This window comes from Heloderma suspectum, chromosome 7 (assembly GCF_057233095.1).
Source record: "Heloderma suspectum isolate Gila_16-S chromosome 7, 16-S_ref, whole genome shotgun sequence".
Taxonomy (NCBI): Eukaryota; Metazoa; Chordata; class Lepidosauria; order Squamata; family Helodermatidae; genus Heloderma; species Heloderma suspectum.
In genome coordinates, this window is record NC_139464.1 from 702662 (window position 1) to 723983 (window position 21322).

Below are 21322 nucleotides of genomic sequence, written 5' to 3' on the forward strand. Positions count from 1 at the left end.
AACAACTTAAGGATATTTCTGCATAAACAACGTTGAGTGTACATGCTTAAGGAGTTGCTGCCTCTATAATGGGGGGGCAGGGGGGGCGTGAGGTTGTGTGGACTCTGTCCCGCTTACCCAACTTTCTTTAGGGAACATTCATTCAATCTTAGTAAGGGAAGAACCAAAGGCTTGTCTAGGCCAACCAGATGCCTCAACGGGAGGCCCACAAGCAGGACACGAGTGCAACGCAGACTCCTTCTCATGCTCCCCAGAAACTGTTATTCACAGCCATACAGCTTCCGTGGCAATATGGCCATCGTGGCTAGTAGCGATCAAGTAGAAAGCCTCCTGTGTCATTACATGTGCTGTCTGACCCCCCTAGACAACAGCTTCATACACCACACCATTGTCTTCTTCACTGCCTAAACTTCCCCCCTTACCTTGCAAGCCCACTCTTCCCACCCAGCAGAAAAGCGGTATGTAACAGGAGCTCCCAGGACTTCCCCACCCCACGCCGCCCTCTGCTGTGCATCCACACACCACACCCTCAAAAGGTGGCACGTGTGTGTAGAGAAGCCCACAAGGCTCGCTCCAACCTCACTCCCACTCAGACAGAGGGGCAACAGTCTTTCTTCAACAGTCCAATAACTCTCCCATTTATAAAACATTATTTCTATTCAAAATACTTCACTTCCTTTCTCACAACCTAACCAGTTTCCAAAGCTATAATAACCTGTCCATTAATCATGGCTGATGAATTCTTGGACAAAGAATCTAACAGGGCCCTAGTTTGAGGTGGGGAAATTCTTTAAGGACACAGCAGCAGCAGCACCCCCATTCCACCCCCCGCTGAGTTTTGCTGCTCCCTCCTGGAACAGAAAACGTTCTGCATTAGCATGGAGAGGAGCCATCCCTTACCAGGGGTAGTCTTTCGGACTGCGGCAGTCTTGCTTGCAGGAAAGATTCCTCTTTGCTGTATGCGAACAAGGAGACTGTCCATCTCCTCATCTGAGCTGTCTGATCCCAACATGGCACTTGGTCTGGGCTGCCAGCTCTGGGCTGTACCTTTAACAGGATCCTTCGAGGAGCCTCGTTCTCCTTCACTCAGGGAAGAATCTGGGCTGTCCCTGGGAGCAACAGGATCCTTCTGAGCAGAGGCAGGTGGCTTGCTCCTCCACATCCACTGCTGACTCCCCAGCTGTCTGGGCTGCTGTGGATTCTTTGGTGTGCCTTTGACAAAGACTGAATCGTCGTCACTGTCACTGAACGTGAATGGAGACAGAAACGGTGCCGAGCGAGCAGCTTCCTTTCTGGGCATCCCAGGCACTTTAGGTGTGCGAGCAAGCCTGGGTTCTGCAACGCAATACATTTCGAAAATTCAATTTCAAAAACTGGTTTTATTTAGCGGGTATGACAGTGCCCCCAAACCAAGTAAGCTGCAGTGCCTCACTCTTCCTCAGAACTACTGCAACGTTTTACAAACGCCCATCGCCCTAATATATATCGGCAAAGTGCCAGAATCTCAGCAGCCCTGTGGGAGCAAGGAGGGCCATCTACTCCCCCCACCCAGTGGCCTGTGGAATAATACATGCTCTTCCAAAGCTCAGGCCCACAGAGAGGGAGCCGTTTCCTTGCAAAGGCCCCAGGGAATCAAGCTGAGACAGGATAATGTCCAGAGGTAACAAGGACTCCAACACTTCTGGGTTGGTCATAATCAGGGCAGGGAAGAGGCCTCTGAACGCTGATGCAACCTTCAGGAGCCTCCCCTTCCAACTGATCAAGACAGGAACCTCTCTTATCACTAGTTAGAACACTTGTTCCTCTGACCCAATATTCCCTCCCTTCTTTTAGTCACTTGCCTTTTTTGGCAGATCCATACTTGCTTGTGAGATAGCAGAAAAAATTCTCCTTGGAATCATTCAAACTGGGAGATAAAACACAAAGCCAACGGAGTTAAGGATAAAAGGCAACCAAAGGTGGAAAATAGCCTATTAAGGAGTGGCACCAAGGAACACATTTGGCCTGCAGTTAAGAGGCTCCCCAAAATTCCAAAGCAAGGGGCAAGGCCTGATTTGAGGCTGCGGGCATTTTGCTTTCCGACCCATGAACCAGTTGAGCCAGAGACTCTCTATAATCATCATCTCTACCCACATTTTACCCCATCCTTTCATTGTTTCCTGCACCACCCTGTCAAATGGCAAGGAGGGGCAGACATATGGGCAAATAGTAGTCACTTCTAACACCGCTGAAATCCTCTTAGAGGAATTATGCAGTATTACTAATCCACAGGGATGCCCAGCCAAGCAACTCTTCGGCTTTAGATACTTCTTCATACAACTGCCCTTAATATGTCCATTCTTCACCAACGGCTGCTAGCTGGGAGCAGGGGATGTCCAGGCTGATGGGCTCCTGCTTTTGTTTGACTGCATTCTGTATTCATTTGGGCTCTAGATAGGACTAAGACACATGACTCCAATCTTTTTTTACTGCTTGACCTTATGGCCTCAGCACTGTAAAAAAAAACCCAACAGTTTTGTGTCTCTTCTTGGGGCTCAGGGCATTTAAGGTGAAAAGGTAAAGGTGTCCCCAACCAGTTGTGTCCGACTCTAGGGTGTGGTGCTCATCTCCATTTCTAAGCTGAAGAGCCAGCGCTGTCCGAAGACGCTTCCGTGGTCATGTGGCCGGCATGACTGACGGAACGCTGTTACCTTTCCCGCCAAAGCAGTAACTATTTATCTACTTGCAATTTCTTGCTTTTGAACTGCTAGGTTGGCAGGAGCTGGGACTGAAGACGGGAGCTCACTCCATCACGCGGCACTCGGGTCTCGAACTGCTGTCCTGCCGACCTTCTGGTCTGCAGTTCAGCGTCTTAACCACTAAGCCACTGTGGCCCCTCCAGGGCATTTACACCTACCCATTTAAATTACTGTTTAATGCATCTGAAAAAGGAGGCTTTGGTCCACAAAAACGTATTTGTTAGTCTGACAAAATGGGTTATACATGCCCACTTACCCTGTGAAAGAATTCCAAACAGGTTGAGAAATCAAGTTGTTAGATCTCAACAAGTAAGATTTTCTTCACAATACAACCAGACAACTAGAATTCTCACTCCCACCAACATGGGAGGTGACAATAAAGAGATGTATTTGTTAAATGACCATACACAGTTAGCCTCCAATTAACCCTTCCCCAGGTTCCTCCCTCAGGACAAATGCCCTGTAAAACTACAGGTCAGAAGATCCAACACTTGGGACTTATTCTTTGGGCTGAACAACACAGAAGGGTTTTCTTCCTCCCCCTTTACTACAGTAGGATGGTATTTGCAGAGTTCCAAAACATGCATGCTGGGTTTTTCTTTAAAAAGATAAATGTTTATTAAGTTCATACGTACAATAAAGCTACCAGAACAACCAGGTAAAGGTTATATTCTATGAGCAAAGGTGGCAACTCAAATTGGAATAAACACTCCACTGGTATCCTCATAGAATAGTAGCGTTGGAAGGGGCCTACAAGGCCATCGAGTCGAACCCCCTGGTCAATGCAGGAATCCAAGTCAGAGCATCCCTGACAGATGTCTGTCCAGCCTCGTCTTGAAGGCCTCTAGTGTGGGAGAGCCCCCCACCTCTCGAGGGAACTGGTTCCATTGTCGTATTGCTCTGACACTCAGGAAGTTTTTCCTGATGTTCAGCCAGAATCTGTCTTCCTGTCACTTGAGCCCATTCTTCTGTGTCCTGCACTCTGGGAGGATCGAGAAGAGATCCTGGCCTTCCTCTCTGTAACAACCTTTCAAGGACTTGAAGAGTGCGATCATATCTCCCCTCAATCTTCTCTTCTCAAGGCTCAACATGCCCAGTTCTTTCAGTCTCTCTTCATAGGGCTTTGTTCCCAGTCCCTTGATCATCTTTGTTGTCAGAACCTCGTCTGAACCCTCTCCAGTTTGTCTGCATCCTTCTGAAAGTGTGGTGCCCAGAACTGGACACAGTACTCCAGGTGAGGCCGAACCACTGCTGAGTAGAGGGGAACTAGGACTTCCCGGGATTTGGAAGCTATGCTTCTATGAATGCAGCCCAAAAGAGCATTTGCCTTTTTTGCAGCCACATCCCATTGTTGGCTCATATTCAGCTTGTGATCGACAACAATTCCAAGATCTTTCTCGCTTGTAGTGTGGTTGAGCCACGTATCCCCCATCTTGTAACTGTGCATTTGGTTTCTTTTTCCTAGGTGCAGAACTGGGCATTTATCCCTATGAAATGTCATTCTGTTGTTTTCTGCCCAGCGCTCCAGTCTATCCAGATCACTTTGAATTTTGTTTCTGTCTTCCGAAGTATTAGCTTTCCCACCCAATTTGGTGTCATCTGCAAATCTGATCAGCATTCCCTGCACCTCCTCCTCCAAGTCATTAATACAAATGTGGAAGAGCACTGGGCCCAGGACTGAGCCCTGCGGTACCCCACTCGTTACCTCTCCCCAGTTTGAGAAGGTCCCATTGATAAGCACTCTCTGAGTCCGATTCTGTGGATCCACCGGATCGTTGTTTCATCTAGCCCACTTTGAGCTAGTTTGCTCATCAGGAGATCATGGGGCACTTTGGCGAAAGCTTTGCTGAAGTCGAGGTATATGATGTCTCCAGCATTCCCACGGTCCACAAGGAAGGTGACTTGATCAAAAAATGAGATCAGATTTGTCTGGCAGGACTTGTTCTTGACAAATCCATGTTGGCTTCGAGTAATCACGGCATTGTTGTCAAGGTCTGTAGTCCCAGGGATTGATGTCAGACTGGCTGGTCTGTAGTTCCCAGGTTCCTCCTTTTTACCCTTTTTGAAGATAGGGACAACATTCGCCCTCCTCCAGTCATCTGGCACTTCCCCTGCCCTCCATGATTGCTCAAAGAGAATAGACAGCGGTTCCGAGAGTTCTGCCAGTTCCTTTATTCCCCTAGGATGCAGTTCATCTGGCCCTGGAGATTTGAACTCATTCAAAGGAATTAGGTGTTCCTTGACCATATGCCTATCGATCTCAAGCTGCAATCCTGCCCCTTCACCCTGTACTTTGCCTTTGCCAGGGAGGGTCATAGACCCTCTTTTGGGAGAAGACCGAGCCAAAGTCAGAATTGAGCACCTCTGCCTTTTCTTTGTCGTCTGTTATCGTTTTGCCATCCTTATTTAATAGCTGAACCACCATTTCTTTCCTCTGCCTTTTACTATGCAGGTAGCTGAAGAAAGCCTTTTTGTTGTTTTTAGCCTCCCTCGCTAACCTCAGCTCGTTCTCAGCTTTAGCCTTCCTGACGCCATCCCTGCAATACCTGCCTGTACTCTTCCTTTGTTACTTGGCCTTCTTTCCGCTTCCTAGATGTGTCCTTTTTTGTTTTCAGGTCATCCCTAAGCTTTTTGTGAACCCACATTGGCTTCTTCTGTTGTCTTCCACCTTTTCTTCTTGTTGGAATTGTATATCGGTATATTGGTAAGGATCAGCTCTTTACCATCAAGTTGCAGCGGTTTATTTATTCATTATTGCATTTATATTCTGCCTTTTTTCCCTCTTGCAAGGAACCCAAGGCCGTTCATATGACCTCCTCCTCCTCTCCATTTTATCATCACAACAGCCCTGTGAGGTAGGTTAGGCTGAGGATCTGTGACTGGCCCAAAATCCCCCAATGAGCGTAATGGCCAAGTGGGGACTCGAACCTGGATTTCCTGAGTCGCAGTCCAACACTAATCACTACACCACATTGGCCCTTGTGCTCCACTCTTTCTTAAGGCGTCTCTTGGGTGGAGGGTAATGAGGCTAACCTAGCCACCTCCATGTTCTGAGTTTCCTCCAATACATCTTAGGAGGTTATGTGAATCTCCCCACTTTTCTCATTTTGCTTAATATTCAGCCTGAATAGGAGTTCTGGAACACTCAAAAGCTTGCTTGCTACTTTGACATTTTAGTTGGTGCTAAGGCAGTACCGTACTGTTGACTTTGGATTTTTTCCTAATAGATCAACATAGATACCCATGTCTTTTGATTCTGGTATGATCTCCAGAGCATAGAGAGAGTGTTAACTCAAAGCTTATGAGCAACAATAAGACAGCTTCCCACAGGTATCTGTGGGATGAGCTACATTTTGCCACAGTTAATCTTTAAAGTGCTACAAAACTTTGCATTATATAGTTTCTTTAATCTGTGTTTAATATTAATTTCCTTTGAGTAATCAGAAGAAATTGTGTCCATATCATAGCTGTTTGGCCTAGGGGCATATATTTTTCAGCGTTTCTTGTCTTGAATCTTCATCCTTAGTATCGTTTAATTGTCTCTAGTGGTAGCGTGTGGGAAAACAAATATCCTCGGAGTGCTTATTAATCCAAACGACAGGACACATAGTGCACTTGAGCCACCAAGAAGCAGAAATATTTTTCCATGGGAGGAAATTCCTTACATACAATATATTTCACTACTCTAAACACATTAAAACCAGCACATACAAGATGCACTTAGCTGCTACAGATGAGGACACAGACCCAGTGATGTTGGGTAGAAAAATTCCCAGTGTTAGAAGTGCATTATGTTTTTATTAATTTTAGGAAATGGATGAAGGAACACAGTACAAGCCAAACTGGGCAAATGGATTAAATAGCAGTGAAATCTAAAGTCACAGTTAGGATTCACTTTTTTCATGTAACACTCCCCAGGAAGCATATATTCTGTGCATAGCTGTTCAGGCATACTAAATTTAGTAAGTTTTCAGTGCCTCATTTTTTTCTTTAAAAGTACAAAGGAAGTATATCTACTGAGTTCTCATATATGCAAGTATTCCAGCAGAAGTAATTTCCAAAGTAAAGCTTTGGATTTGCTTGACTATAACATTTAAACCACACCGTGCACTTTATTAAACAAAAATTCCTAATCAAATACTTTGAATTCAGCTATTTTTGGCTACTCAAAAATATCTTCAGATATTTATATGGACTATAAAATTAAAATGGCATAGTTTTTTAGGGTTTTTTTTTTTTAACTAAAGGTAAGTCACATAAATTGCTAAATGAGTTCTCCATCAATTCAGGGCAGTGGAAATCTTTCCTGTTCAACATTTTCCAGAAAACCCACATTACTACAAAGGTCAACACAGCAAATTCCAATACACACCTGTTCTTTTGTCTCCTTGGAGTGCAACATGTTGCAGATTTGGGGGTCTTCATTTTAGATAAAACTAAGTCAGATAATGAAAGGGGGGAAATCATTACTTTTTCCTTAAAGCAATTCTCCCAAATTCTACGAACGTGACCACTAGAAAGCAAATCAACATTTAAACCAGTCAAAGTTCTCCAGTTTGCCAGGTTGAAGGAATGAACGTGGTCCATATTCAAAGAACTCAAACTTAAGCATAAAACTGCTTGACAGCAGATAGAATGAAACCTTCAGTTTTAGGCAAAGGAGAGATATCAGTGGTTGAGCCATCCTTTCACTGAAGAATGTTATTTTACTGTATTTAAGCAGCCCTCTTGGTCACCCACAAGTATCCACCAGAGATGGCACCATCTTTAGTGCGCTATAGAAATGGTGTATCATATTAGTTATCAACCAAAACTGAGTTAGACACATGCAGAATGCTCTTCAAGCCCCCAAAGGCCCAATACCCCCTTCTGCTTCTCTGAAGTTAGGGAGTCCCCACAGTTCAGCACTACTTAAATGGACAAAATAAAATTTCCAAACTCCCCACAACGTGAGAGGACAGCGAGAGGTGGTAGCAACTGGGAACTGGGAAGAATGCACACTGCGCAGGCGGAGCTGGTACCTGGGAACACGGGACTCAGGAGCATACGGGAAGCGGCACAAGCGCAGGCCAACCAACGGCGTCTGGGGGAAGCGGGCTGAGGGCTGCTGATGGAGACAGGGAGCACCTACACTCTGGGGGCTTAGCGATCACATGGGGGTGGCTGAACAGAAAGAGGGGAGGCACCCTTCCCTGCACACTATCATCTAAACGTTAAGGAGGCCTAGTACCTCCGGGCAAACTGCAAGTGGTCAGTGTGAGCAGGGCTCTCTCTTGTCCCACATGCTCTTTAACATCTACATGAAATGGCTGTGAGGGGCTGCCTGGGGACTGGAGGGAGTGCAGAGGACTCCCAACTCTCACTTGCTCGCCCTCCCCCATTTCATCGAACCCTTTCATCTAAAAGGCGACCTTGCCGGGGGATAAATGGGCGGGGGGGAGGGCAGGTAATGAACAGGAGCGCAATCCAGGCGAGGCAGAGGTGCTGACAGCCCATGGTTTATTCAAGTACAGAAGTGGTCAATATCCGGTTAGCCCTGTGGGGGTGTTTGCAGAGCCAGCACACAAGTGGCCTCTGTAGCACTTTTCATCCATGTAGGCTGGGGGGCAGCTGCAGCCCTGCGTGTAAAGAGCTCATGCTGCCACCATTGTCCACGCTGTGGCCAACATCTGGCTAGACTGCTGCGAGTGCATTGTGTGCCTCTGAACACCGTTTGGAAGCTTCAGCTGGCACAGAACAACAACTGCGAAGACTTTACCCCAGTGTTAAGGGATCTTCACTGGCTTCAGGTTGGATTCTGGGCCCAATTCAAAGCACTGCTTGTAACTGTGGAAGTCCTCACTGGCCTGCTGTTTCAAGGAGCACATTCTCCCCTACAAACCTGCCCATCAATTGGAAGCGCCTTCTGAGGCCCTTCTCCAAGCGCTCCCACCTGCAGGCTGCTGGGTGGGTGGCTACTGGAAAGAAGGCCTTTTCTGTGGCGAAGTTATGTTGGGTTACTTTCTCCCTAGACTAGGGGTGAGCAACCCGCACTTCTCAGTCTAATTTTCTGTGGCCTTCAAGCTAATTCCAAAAGCCCTCTGCAAGCGATCAATTCAGATCTCTGGCAAAAGCACTCTGACCCTCCATTGGCAACCGATGGCAGGAGGGGAGAAAGTGAAAAGAGGGGAGAAAGAGAGAAACAAGGAGGCCTGGCACACCATCAACCAGACGCCCCCACTTACTAACCCTGAAGGGATGCACCTGCTTAAATAGAAAAGGTCCCCAGCAGTGGCCTAGAGACACATTCGTCGGGCAGCATCAAGATCATACTTCAGCCACCAAGGAAATTCTGTCCTGGTCTTCTGAGTTTTTAATTATATTTAAGATACTTCAGTTGTTTAACTGATTTTTGTACACTTCACTCTTATATTTTACACTGTTTTATTTTTTTGGTAAGTTGGTTTGATGGCATTCAAAGTCAAAATATGGCATAAAAATGCTTTCAGTAAATATGTATACAGTTGCTAAACATCCAACTGAACAGGAGAAGCAAAGAAAAGGGGCTGTGGAGAGTTTTAAACATAGCTAGTAACAGCTTGCTTTCTGGCTGGTTTTTCAGATGCCTAGTCAGCAGCTGAACAACAAATGCATTCTCACCAATTCTCAAGGTGGTGCTTTACCTCTTACATATGAAAAGGGGCAGAGAGGAAAACACCCGGCACTGACCCAGCTCAAACTGGAACCCCAAGTTGTTTTCCAGGCTGGATGATTGTGGGAAGGGCCTTGTGATTTTTAATCATTGTCAGACAGTGCTTAGTTAGTATCTTCGGACACTTTAGCAATAAAATACAACAGAACATCACAAGAAGTACACAAACCAAGTGTACTTTCATGAGCATTTAACAGAGCCTGTTTTTAGAGACTGCCAGATTTTATCTCCTGATGAAGAGCTTTTTTTCGCTAAAAATGGCTTTGAACTATTCACTTTCAATTACACAAATTAAAGATTTATAAATGCACCTTTATGGCTTCCCATCTCATTTTTTTGTCTTGTGAAATAGAGCAATTCTTCCTTTTCTGTGGCAAAACAAACTAGCCATTTATTTTGGCTTCAGTGTGGGATGCTTAAGTACCACCACCAAAGCTGAAGGCCCTTGTTAGTATCATGCAGCACTTTATTTGGGAAAAAGCTGTAGCTCAGCAGTAGAGTGCATGCTCTGCACACAGAAGAACCCAGGCTCAGGCCATGCCAAGCAGAGCTGGAAAAGATTCCAGTCCATGGAGAGACACTGCCAGTCCGTGCAGGAGACTGTACTGAGCTAGACAGATGGTTGCTTTGGCTTAGGATAAAGCAGCTTCCAATTTAGGGGGCAATCCTATGCATGTTTAGACAGGGGAAAAGTCCTACAACTCCCAGCATTCCCCAGCCACCATAGCTGGCTGGGGAATGCTGGGAGTTGTAGGACTTTTTTCTGTCTAAACATGCATAGGATTGTGCCCTTCGTTTCTTATTTATTTAACAAACATCTATCTAGCTTCTCAGCAAAAGCTTCCAAGGCAGCTAAAACAGATTTGAAATTCAACAATACGATTAAATTAGACAATATTTTAAAACCCCTGAAACAATGGGTTGGACTTGGACTTAGTTGTGCTTAGATTAGCCCCAATTAAATCAAGTTGGTCATGACTAACTTAAGTCCCATTGATTCCAGCAGGTCTACTCAAAGCATGACTAAGTCTGGATCCAACACAATAAATGCAGAGAATCAACAAGAATTAAATCAACTCTTTATTAAAATCTGAAAGAACAAAAGTGTCTTCCCCGACATGAAGAAGCTCCTACAGTAGATGCCAGTTGAGTGTCCCTTGGGAGCATCTTCCACTAACAGGGCACCACCCAGAAAGAAGCCCTATCTCAGGTTGCCATCCACCTCACCTCTGAAGGAGGCAGCAGCAGCAGCAGCATCTCCAAGAGCAGGGCCTCCAACACAGCTCGTAAGGAACAGGCAGGTTCAGACAGGAGCAAGCCGTCCTTCAGATACCCTAGCCCCAAGACATATCCTGAGCGATGCTAACTCTGAATGAGCTATGCAGTCACCCATACAGGACACTGCTGACACGTCATCCCTTTTTTAAAAAGGTAACAAGGAAGACGCATTCCGGAACAAATACATTCAGTAACTTTTAAGAACTGGTGCCGAAGTTTGCTTGTTTTCCTCTTTGCCCCTTATCCCATTTTCCTTTTGTGTCGTATCTCTTAGGTTGTAAGTCTGTACATAGGGACTGCCTCGAGCATAGGAACATCGGAAGCTGTCTTATATGGAGTCAGACTTTTGCATAGTAAAAGACAGAGGAAAGAAATGGTGGTTCAGCTATTGAATAAGGATGGCAAAATGATAACAGATGACAAAGAAAAGGCAGAGGTGCTCAATTCCTACTTTGGCTCAGTCTTCTCCCAAAAGAGGGTCTATGAGCCCCCTGGCAAAGGCAAAGTACAGGCTGAAGGGGCAGGATTGCAGCTTGAGATCAATAGGCATATGGTCAAAGAACACCTAATGACTTTGAATGAGTTCAAATCTCCAGGGCCAGATGAACTGCATCCTAGAGGAATAAAGGAACTGGCAGAAGAACTCTCAGAACTGCTGTCTATTCTCTTTGAGGAATCATGGAGGACGGGGGAAGTGCCAGATGACTGGAGGAGGGCGAATGTTGTCCCTATCTTCAAAAAGGGTAAAAAGGAGGAAGCTGGGAACTACAGACCAGTCAGTCTGACATCAATCCCTGGGAAAATTCTGGAGCAGATGATAAAGCAATCCATCTGGAAGCACCTTGAAAACAATGCCGTGATTACTCGAAGCCAACATGGATTTGTCAAAAACAAGTATGAGGCTGGACAACCATCTGTCAGGGATGCTCTGACTTGGATTCCTGCATTGAGCAGGGGGTTGGACTCGATGGCCTTGTAGGCCCCTTCCAACCCTACTATACTATTCTATTCTAAGTCATGCCAGATGAATCTGATCTCATTTTTTGATCAAGTCACCTTCCTTGTGGACCGTGGGAATGCTGGGGACATCATATACCTCGACTTCAGCAAAGCTTTCGACAAAGTGACCCATGATCTCCTGATGAGCAAACTAGCTCAAAGGGGGCTAGATGAAACAACAACCCGGTGGATCCACAGTTGGCTACAGAATCTGACTCAAAGAGTGCTTATCAGTGGGACCTTCTCAAACTGGGGAGAGGTAACGAGTGGGGTACCGCAGGGCTCAGTCCTGGGCCCAGCGCTCTTCCACATTTGTATTAATGACTCGGAGGAGGTGCAGGGAATGCTGATCAGATTTGCAGATGACACCAAATTGGGTGGGAAAGCTAATACTTCGGAAGACAGAAACAAAATTCAAAGTGATCTGGATAGACTGGAGCGCTGGGCAGAAAACAACAGAATGACATTTCATAGGGATAAATGCCAAGTTCTGCACCTAGGAAAAAGAAACCAAATGCACAGTTACAAGATGGGGGATACGTGGCTCAACAACACTACAAGCAAGAAGGATCTTGGAATTGTTGTTGATCAGAAGCTGAATATGAGCCAACAATGGGATGTGGCTGCAAAAAAGGCAAATGCTCTTTTGGGCTGCATTCATAGAAGCATAGCTTCCAAATCCCGGGAAGTACTAGTTCCCCTCTACTCAGCACTGGTTCGGCCTCATCTGGAGTACTGTGTCCAGTTCTGGGCACCACACTTTCAGAAGGATGCAGACAAACTGGAGAGGGTTCAGAGGAGGGCAACAAAGATGATCAGGGGACTGGAAACAAAGCCCTACGAGAAGAGACTGAAAGAACTGGGCATGTTGAGCCTTGAGAACAGAAGACTGAGGGGAGATATGATAGCACTCTTCAAGTCCTTGAAAGGTTGTCACAGAGAGGAAGGCCAGGTTCTCTTCTCAGTCCTCCCAGAGTGCAGGACACAGAAGAATGGGCTCAAGTGACAGGAAGCCAGATTCTGGCTGAAGATCAGGAAAAACATCCTGACTTTTAGAGCAATATGACAATGGAACCAATTACCCAGGGAGGTGGTGGGCTCTCCAACACTGGAAGCATCCAAGACGAGGCTGGACAGCCACCTGTCAGGGATGCTCTGACTTGGATTCCTGCATTGAGCAGGGGGTTGGACTCGATGGCCTTTTAGGCCCCTTCCAACCCTACTATTCTATGATTCTATGAGACCATTGGTCCATCTAGTCCAGTATTGCTGACACTGACTGGTGGTGGATGTCCAGGGTTTCAGGGAGGATTCTTTCCTAACTCAACCTGGAGATGCTGGGGATCGAACCTGGGACCTTCTGCATGCAAAATAGATGCTCTGCCACACTGAGCTATGGCCCCTCCATGCCCCATGGAGGCATGCCCCACCTCCATGCCCCTCCAACAATATGGCTTGTTATTGAACTTGTGTGAACCACACTGGGGGTCTCTTGGCTGAAGAGTGGGGCAAAAATAATTTAAGTAATCAATAAATATCCCCAACAAAGAACGGAAGCATGCAGTAAAAAATGCAGAACAGACACCCAGAGCTCAAAGTCCTGCATTCAGAAAGCATGTAACTTCCATATCCCTGCAGAAGTTAGGTTTTACTTACACTTTTCAAATTCATCATCAGTGTCTGAAGATGCTGAGCTGCAAAAACAAACAACAGTATAAGCAACGTGGCTAATCATTCACGTGGCATTAAGTATTCTACACTGATAATTGAAATCACACAAAAAAGTGAAGTGGCAGTTTGGGTAGTATCCAACGTTAAATCCTACATAGAGTAGATCCAGTGAAATGAATGAGACTTAAGTTACTCTCAACTTAAGTCCTATTCATTTCAGCGTGTGTGTGTGTATTAATTAATTAATTAGATTTATTAATCACCCATCTGGCTGGTCACCCAGCCACTCTGGGCGATGTACAAGTATGTAATAAACCAGTTTAAAACAATAAAATTGTACAATAAAAACACCATTTTCTAAAAATACCCTAACCCACCCCAAATGCCTGCCTGAACAACAACGTTTTTAATGCGCGGCAGAAGCTCATTAAAGAGGGGGCATGGCGGAGTTCCCTAGGGAGGGAGTTCCACAAAGTGGGGGCCACTTTGAAGGTCCTCGCCCTTGTCCCCACCAGTCTAGCTGTCCTGGCCGACGGGACAGAGAGAAGGCCATCCGAGGCTGATCTTGTTAAGCGGTCTGTCTGGTGTTGCTGGAGGCGCTCCTTAAGATAGGCTGGGCCGGAACCATATAGGGTTTTAAAAGTCAAAACCAACACCTTGAATTTGGCCTGGAAAACAGCTGGTAACCAGTGCAACTCCTTCAGCACTGGAGTGCTGTGATCTCGCCAGCGGCTGCCTTTAATCAGGCGAGCCGCCACGTTCTGTACCAGCTGCAGCTTTCAAACCGTCTTCAAGGGTAACCCCATGTACAGCGCATTACAGTAGTCTAAATGAGAGGAGACCAGGGCATGTACTACCGATGGGAGAAGATGGTCAGGAAGGTAGGGGCGCAGCCGCCATATCAGATGGAGTTGGTGCAGTGCTGTCTGGCTCACAGCTGACACCTGAGCCTCCATGGACAGCTGGGCATCCAAAATGACCCCCAGGCTGCGGACCTGGTCTTTCAAGGGTAGCCATACCCCATTCAACACCAGGTCAACATCCCCCGACTTCCTCTTGTCTCGCACCAGAAGTACCTCAGTTTTGTCAGGGGTCAGCTTCAGCTTATTCCTCCCCATCCAGCCACTCACCATCTCCAGACATTTAGACAGGGTTTCCATGGCCAACGCTGGTGAAGATTTGAACGAGAGGTAGAGCTGTATGTCATCCGCAGATTGATGACACCACACCCCAAACCTCCTGATGATAGCTCCCAGCGGCTTCACATAGATGTTAAACAGCATCGGGGAGAGGATGGAACCCTGTGGCACCCCACAAGCGAACGGCCACGGTTCCAAAACCTCCTCTCCCAGTGCTACCCCGTGGTACCTGCCAGAGATGAAGGACAGGAACCACCGCAATACGGTGTCTCGCCCAACCCCTCCAGGCAGTCCAGGAGGATACCGTGGTCAACGGTATCAAAAACCCGAGAGGCCGAGGAGAACAAGGAAGGAGCATTCACCCCTGTCCAGAACCTTCCTCATATCATCCACCAAGGCGACCAAGGCCGTTTCTGTCCCATGCCCAGGCCTGAAGCTCGACTGAAATGGGTCTAGATAAACGGATTCTTCCAAGTGTGCCTTCAACTGCATCACCACCACCCACTCAATCACCTTGCCACAAATGGCAGATTCGAGACTGGGCAAAAGTTGTTCAGAATTTGGGGATCCAAGGAACGCTTTTTTAAGAGCGGTCTTATCACTGCCTCCTTGAGGGCTGATGGTATCACTCCCTCCTCAAGGGAGGCATTCACCACCGCCCTGATCCCCTCACCCAGTCTCTCTCTGCAGCCCATAATGAGCCAAGATGGGCAAAGATCAAGTAAGCAGGTGGTCAGCCTTACAGATGAAAGCACCTTGTCCACTTCATCAGAAGAAGTTGGAACCTATCCCACAAAACCAGTTTGCCACAGACCACCTCTTGTACTCTATGTAGGACTAACATTGGATATTATCCTATGCACAGTGTCAAGAATGACGGCTTGTTTTCCACCATAAGATTAGGCCACGTGGTCACGTTGGATGTAACCACCTGGGATTGTGTGTTATCTAGAGCAGGGGTCCCCAATCCCCGGGCCACGGACCGGTATCGGTCCGTGCCCTATTAGGAACCGGGCCATACAGCAGGAGGTGAGCGCAGGGGTGTGTGAAACTCCCTTACCTTGGGTCTGGGGGGGGGGGGGAGAAGCGATCCGTCCCTCCACACGGAATCCTCGCCGGCCCCTGTCGGCTCTGCTCCACGGCAAGTCTGCGGAGCTGCCGGCCGGCTCTGGCCGCTGGAGGACTTCTGGCCACTGGGACGCAAATGGCATCCACATAGCAGACGCCATTTGTGTCCCTGTTCTTCAAGTAATAGGCTACATAAATCTTTACGCTACACGGATGCCATTTCCCTCCCAGCGGCCGGAAGTCCGCCAGCAAAACCATCCCCTCCAGTCCGTGGAAAAATTGTCTGCCACGAAACCAGTCCCTGGTGCCAAAAAGGTTAGGGACCGCTGATCTAGAGGCTCCTCGATCCTTCACTCAAGGCCAGATGCAGTCGCTGCTACTTGGGAAGTGCCAACAGCTGGAGTTGGTGGGGAGTTCCAGCCTCTTGGAGGCAAGGGCGGGCCACCCAGGGGCCGAGCCAGTGACCGGCTGAAGGAAGGTCTACCCTGGGTTGCCAGGGCTGGGCTTTAAAAGAGGGCTGTGGTAGAGGCATGGTGTCTTCCTTCGTCCTGGTGGTTCTGGACCCGCAGATGGCTGGTTGCTAACTGGGCAGACCCATACTTAGGCATGCTAAGGATAGGCCAGGTAGCTTTGCTATTTTGGCTTGGGGGGGTGTTCATGAAGCTCCCTGTATGTAGTTAAGTAATTTGGCTTTGCATCCTTTTGTGCAACTTGCTACTTCCATTCTTCCCTTTCCCTCTACCCCTTTACTGTTGTTTTAATAAACCTTTATCCAACCTTTAGTTGGTGTGATTTCTCTGCATAACCTCAGTGCTAGCATTTGGGGTGTGTTTTATTATAAATTTTATTTATTTATTTATTTAAATTCTATACTGCCCAATAGCCGAAGCTCTCTGGGCGGTTCACAAAAATTAAATGATATTTCTGCTTCTGACGATGCGCTGGGGGGGTGCTTCGTTGAATGAGAAATGGGGACAAAATGTTCCCCAGTTCACCCAAAACCTCGTCCTAGTTCTGCCCGTGGGGCTCGGACTGCAGGGCTCACCTGGGGCGCCCCTTGCTGCCAGCTAGTCTAGAGCCCCCCGGACGGCCGCGCGGCCCCACACGTCTGCAGGGCATCACGCGGGCCAAGGCTGGCTCGCTGCTTTCGGCAGATCCGCCCTCCGCGGGTTTCTGCCGCTGGTCACGTCCAGGCGAGCAGCACCCGGGGGAAGCTGCGTCGATCGCTGCCACCGCACTGCGGCAGGAGCGCGCGCGACAGCTCCGCTGCCCCGCGCCGGAGGCCTCACGGGGCTCGCGCGCCGCAGAAGAACGCGTCGCCCCCTCGAGGCGCTACTCACCGTTCGGCGCGCGGCGGCACGCGCCCCGCGGCCGCTTTCTGTTGGGCCATCGGGCCTACGCGCGAGGGGCTGCCGCGCGCCACGCCAGCCCGCGGGCCCGCCCGCCGGCCCTGCCTCCTCGCTGGCGCCGGGGCTCCGCGCGCCAGGCCACGCGCGCTGCCCCGCCGGCGCGCAAGGGCCTTGAGCGGCGGAGGCGCCGGGCTGCGCCGGGCCCTCCCGCGGGCGGCGGGGGGCCGTCGCCACGGCGCGGCCCGCCCAACGGCCAGGCAGCCCGGAAGGCCTCACGGCTGAGCTACTGCCCGGCCCGGCCCGGCCCGGCCCGGCCCACCAGCGGCGGGCCCCGGAGCTGCCACTCCCCGCCAGCGGGCCGCGCCCCGTCTGAAGCCGCCAGAGAGAGGCCCGCAACCCGCGGCGCGGCCTGGAGCGCCGCGCGCCGCTCGCCGCAGACCTGCTCCGGCCCGCCCCGGACGCGCGGCTCCCTCGCGGGCGACGCGCGGGCGACTTCCGCCCGCTTCAAAACTCCCGCCGGCGGGCCGCGGCGACGCCCTTCCGGCGGGGCGGGGCGGGGCGGCCGGGGCGGCCCAGCAGCCGGCGGGAGGCCCGCCCTGGGCCGGGCCGCGCGCGCCCCGGCGATCCCGCCGCCGCCCGGGCCCGCCGCGCTCTCGGGGACCCGGCGGGGCCGCGGCAGCCCCGCGCGCCCCGCCGTGCGCTGCCTCGGCGCGCCGGGCCCGCGGCGCCCCCGGCCGGCAGTCCCGGGAGGCCGGGGCGCCCGGCCGGCTCGCCCGCTCACGCGCCTCCTCGCCCGGCCCGCGGCGCGCCGGTGCGGCTGGGCCGGCCTCGCCCCGTCGCGCCCGGGGCCACGGGGCGCAGCGCTCCCGCCCGCCGCGCCGGCCGCCCCGCCGGCCGCCCCGCCCCGCGCCTCGGGCGACGGCCCTGCCGGCCTGCTGGGCGGCGGCGCCAGGCCGGCGCGGGCGCGCGCTGCTGGCCGGGCAGCGGACGGCTCTCGCGGCGCCGCGCGGACGGCGCGGATTGAGCGAGCGAGTAGCCGACGCGCCTTTCGGCGGCCGGAGCGCGGCGGGCGGCCCCCGCCGAGCGATGCTGCCCCGGCTGGGCGTGCGGCCCGCGGCGTCGACGTGTCGCAACTAAGCCTCGCGGAGACAGCCGCCTTGAGGCGCGGGCTGGGTGGCGAGGACATCCCGCCTCTGAAAGCCCGCTCGCCCTTCGGTTGCACGTTATCTTACTCTTTTACGGTACTCCATTTCACCGTTTCCCCCCAATTTTATTTTAAATAGACCAAATTGTGATGGCGTATCAGTTTTAGTAATGAAGACCTTTCAGTTCAGAAGCCTGCAGGAGTGAGGAGGTTTTTGCCTGGTGCTGAAAAGAGGCGCCAGGCAGGCCCCTCTAGGGAGGTCGCTGCAGTTGAGGGGCTACCACTGAGAAGGCCCACGCTCAGCGTGTGAGGGCACTCTGAGCAGGATCTCTAATGGCAGCCACTTTTTACAAATTGTATGTATATGTGTGCTTGTGTATGTTTCTATGTTGTATGTAAATAGTTTTTATCTGAAGTTACAATATTGTGTTTTTAGATTTTAATCTTTGTAAACTACAAAGATTAAAACTTACAAAGTTTTCTATACCGCCCAATCGCTTTGGCGATTGGGCGGTATAGAAAAGTAAGAAATGAAATGACAATCTCAAGGCATGGGTAGAAATATATGGGAAGAGGCAGCCCTTCAGATATTGTGGCCCCAAGCTGTGAAGGGCTTTATAGGTTAAAACCAACCCTTTAAATTGGGCTTGGAATAGAAGTGGGAGCCAGCGAAGATAGAACAACATTACCATAATATCACAACATTCCTTCCCCCATATTTTGTACTAACTGGCATTTCCAGACCATCTTCAAAGATGGAGCCCCACATACAAATCGCAGTAATCAAATGGAAGGTTACCAGGACATAGCCAGGTTTCAGTGATCCATCTCCATCCAGGTAGGATGGAGGTAGGATCATCAGGTTTCTACATAAAGGGAATTGTTTGTTGTGGCAGATCTTTCAGTCAGGTTCATCCCCCCCCCCCCCCCCCCCGCATTTGTGAGCCTTTGGTTAAGTTGAGCCAGCAGGACTAGGGATAGCTAACGGGCATGCAAGTGCAAGTAACGAGGGGCCCTTTAAAAAAGAAATGCATGTAAAGACACCCCCCCACACTATTTAGAAGACTCTATTGGGAGAATTTACCATTTATTCCTACTCTCTGCTTTCTGTTCTTTAACCAGTTACTGATCCATAAGACAACTTCTCTTATTCCATGACTAAGTTTGCTCAGGAGTCTTTGGTGACAGACTTTGTCAAGAGCTTTTTGGAAGTCCAAGTAAACAATGTCTACCAGATTGGATTCCTGCATTGAGCAGGGGGTTGGACTCGATGGCCTTGTAGGCCCCTTCCAGCCCTCCTATTCTATGATTCTATGAGATCACCCCTGACCACATGTTTATTGACACTCTCAAAGAACACTTTGCAGAAGCTGTGTTGATCCTTTTTCAGCAGGGCTTATCCTTCTATATGCTTATTAATTTTATTTTGAATAATGCTTTCAACCAATTTACCATTAAGACGTTAAGCTAACCAGCCTGTAATTTCCTGGATACCCCTGGATCCCTTTTTAAAAAATAGTGTTACATTGGCCATCTTCCAGTCCTCTGGAACAGAGGCTGATCTTAGGGACGTGGCATATTTTGGTTAGAAGATCAGCAATTTCGTATTTGAGTTCTTTGAGAACTCTAGGATGGATACCATCTGGGCCCGGTGATTTATCTGCTTTTAATTTACCAATAAGGTTGACTCCCTTCCTGAAAACACCAGTTCAGGCACAGATGTCTGTCCTATATCTTCTGTAGTGAAGACAGATGAGAAGAATTCACTCAGCTTCTCTGTGGTCCCCTGGTACTCCTTTAGCTCCATTGTCATCAAGTGGTCCAACTGCCTCCATAGCTGGTTAACTGCTTCTGATACATTTAAAGAATTATTTATTGTGGGCCTCATGGGAGACTCTGTGGGGAGAGGGGGGCACTGCTTGTTACTCCGGTCCCTTTCAGGTGCTGGGAACCAAGGGCTTGGAAGGAATGGAATAGGAGTAAAACTATGGTCCACCAGCCAGCCTGTCTTTCCTTCAGGGCAGAAGGTTTTTACTTCCTGGAGGCTGAGATGCAGACAGTTAAGCTTACAAAGCTGTGGTCAAGTTGTGGACCTGTATGGGAAAAAGTTTCAATTTTTTATGGAAAGTTTCATGATTCTGTAGCATTCCCGTGTGCCCTGATGAAGCCTAGGCTCACAACAGCTGCCTGACTCTATGAGAGAAGATGGTTTCTGCAGATTTCTGCCCATCTAGAATTTCTCACCAATCCAGAACCAAATTTCTAGTTGGCAATTGAAAAGATGAAAAAAGGCCAATCAGAAGGCAGGAAAGTTTAGGGGAGTCAGTGAATCAAAAAGCCACTAAACCCTAGGAGAGGGACTTCGGCCAGTTCTTTTGTTTTCCCCTTTTTGCATTGCATTTGCTAACATATTTTTGCTGGTTGGGGGCCTTGGAGGCCATAGTTTGCATGTTTGCCTTTCTGATGGAACCAAGAATTCCTTACTTTGACCATGTCCCTCATTCAGTTTTTGAAGCTGCAGCTGGCCATTGTTTCTGAACTAGCTTTTGGGGCTAGATGTTTGACTCCTGAGTAACTTGGAACATATTCATTTTTTCCCCCGGTATTTTATTTTACTCACAAATGAGGCTTAGGCTTCACCGACTTTTCATTTTAAAACATTTTCTTCACTTCCTGCCTGGATTAATTATCTTGTCTGGGCTTCACTGAGCCCTACACCTTGGACTTTGGGAGGGGTCTCCTGCAATCTTTCTTTGGGTCCACAAAAGTCTGTTCCCTAGATCTCTGCTTAGGATAGGTAACTAATTTTCCTTTTCCCTAAAAGTTTGGACTACACTGTTATATAATTGGAAGCTTTGATTTTAACTAGTTCGGACTGGTGGGAGTTTTAAGTGGAGCTAAGTAACAATTCAAATTGCTGTTAGTTTGGTCACTATAACTTTTGTATGCCATAGCTATTTAATTGATTGATTGATTGCATTTATACCCCGCCTTTTTTCCTCTTGCAAGGAACCCAAGGCGGCTTACTTTATCCACCTCCTCTCCATTTTATCCTCACAACAACAACCTTGTGAGGTGGGTTGGGCTGAAAGTCTGTGACTGGCCCAAAGTCACCCAGTGAGCTTCCATGGCCAAGTGGGGACTAGAACCCGGATCTCCCAGCTCCTAGTCCAACACTTAATGTTTAATGTTCTAATACGGTTTTCCTAATAGTGTTTTCTAATAGGCCTCAGCAAGAATTAAAC

General features: G+C 49.0%; 1 protein-coding gene across 3 annotated transcripts in view; it reads right to left on the minus strand.

Annotated features, from left to right (window-relative positions):
- The window catches only part of GCNA (germ cell nuclear acidic peptidase), a 56603-nt gene extending 39461 nt beyond the window's left edge, over positions 1-17142 (minus strand). For 2 of the 3 annotated variants that reach the window (XM_084808723.1, XM_084808725.1), the window contains exons 1-5: positions 16630-16776; positions 13363-13400; positions 7111-7174; positions 1842-1906; positions 901-1335 (exon numbers count right to left, since the gene is read on the minus strand). In XM_084808723.1, the coding sequence (XP_084664849.1) occupies positions 901-1335; positions 1842-1906; positions 7111-7174; positions 13363-13400; positions 16630-16703 (676 nt within the window). In that variant the 5' untranslated portion in view covers positions 16704-16776. Of the gene's footprint in view, positions 1-900; positions 1336-1841; positions 1907-7110; positions 7175-13362; positions 13401-16629; positions 16777-16924 lie in introns of those variants that run through there. The other variant, XM_084808724.1, reaches the window with a different exon arrangement.
- Between the last annotated feature and the right edge of the window lie 4180 nt (positions 17143-21322).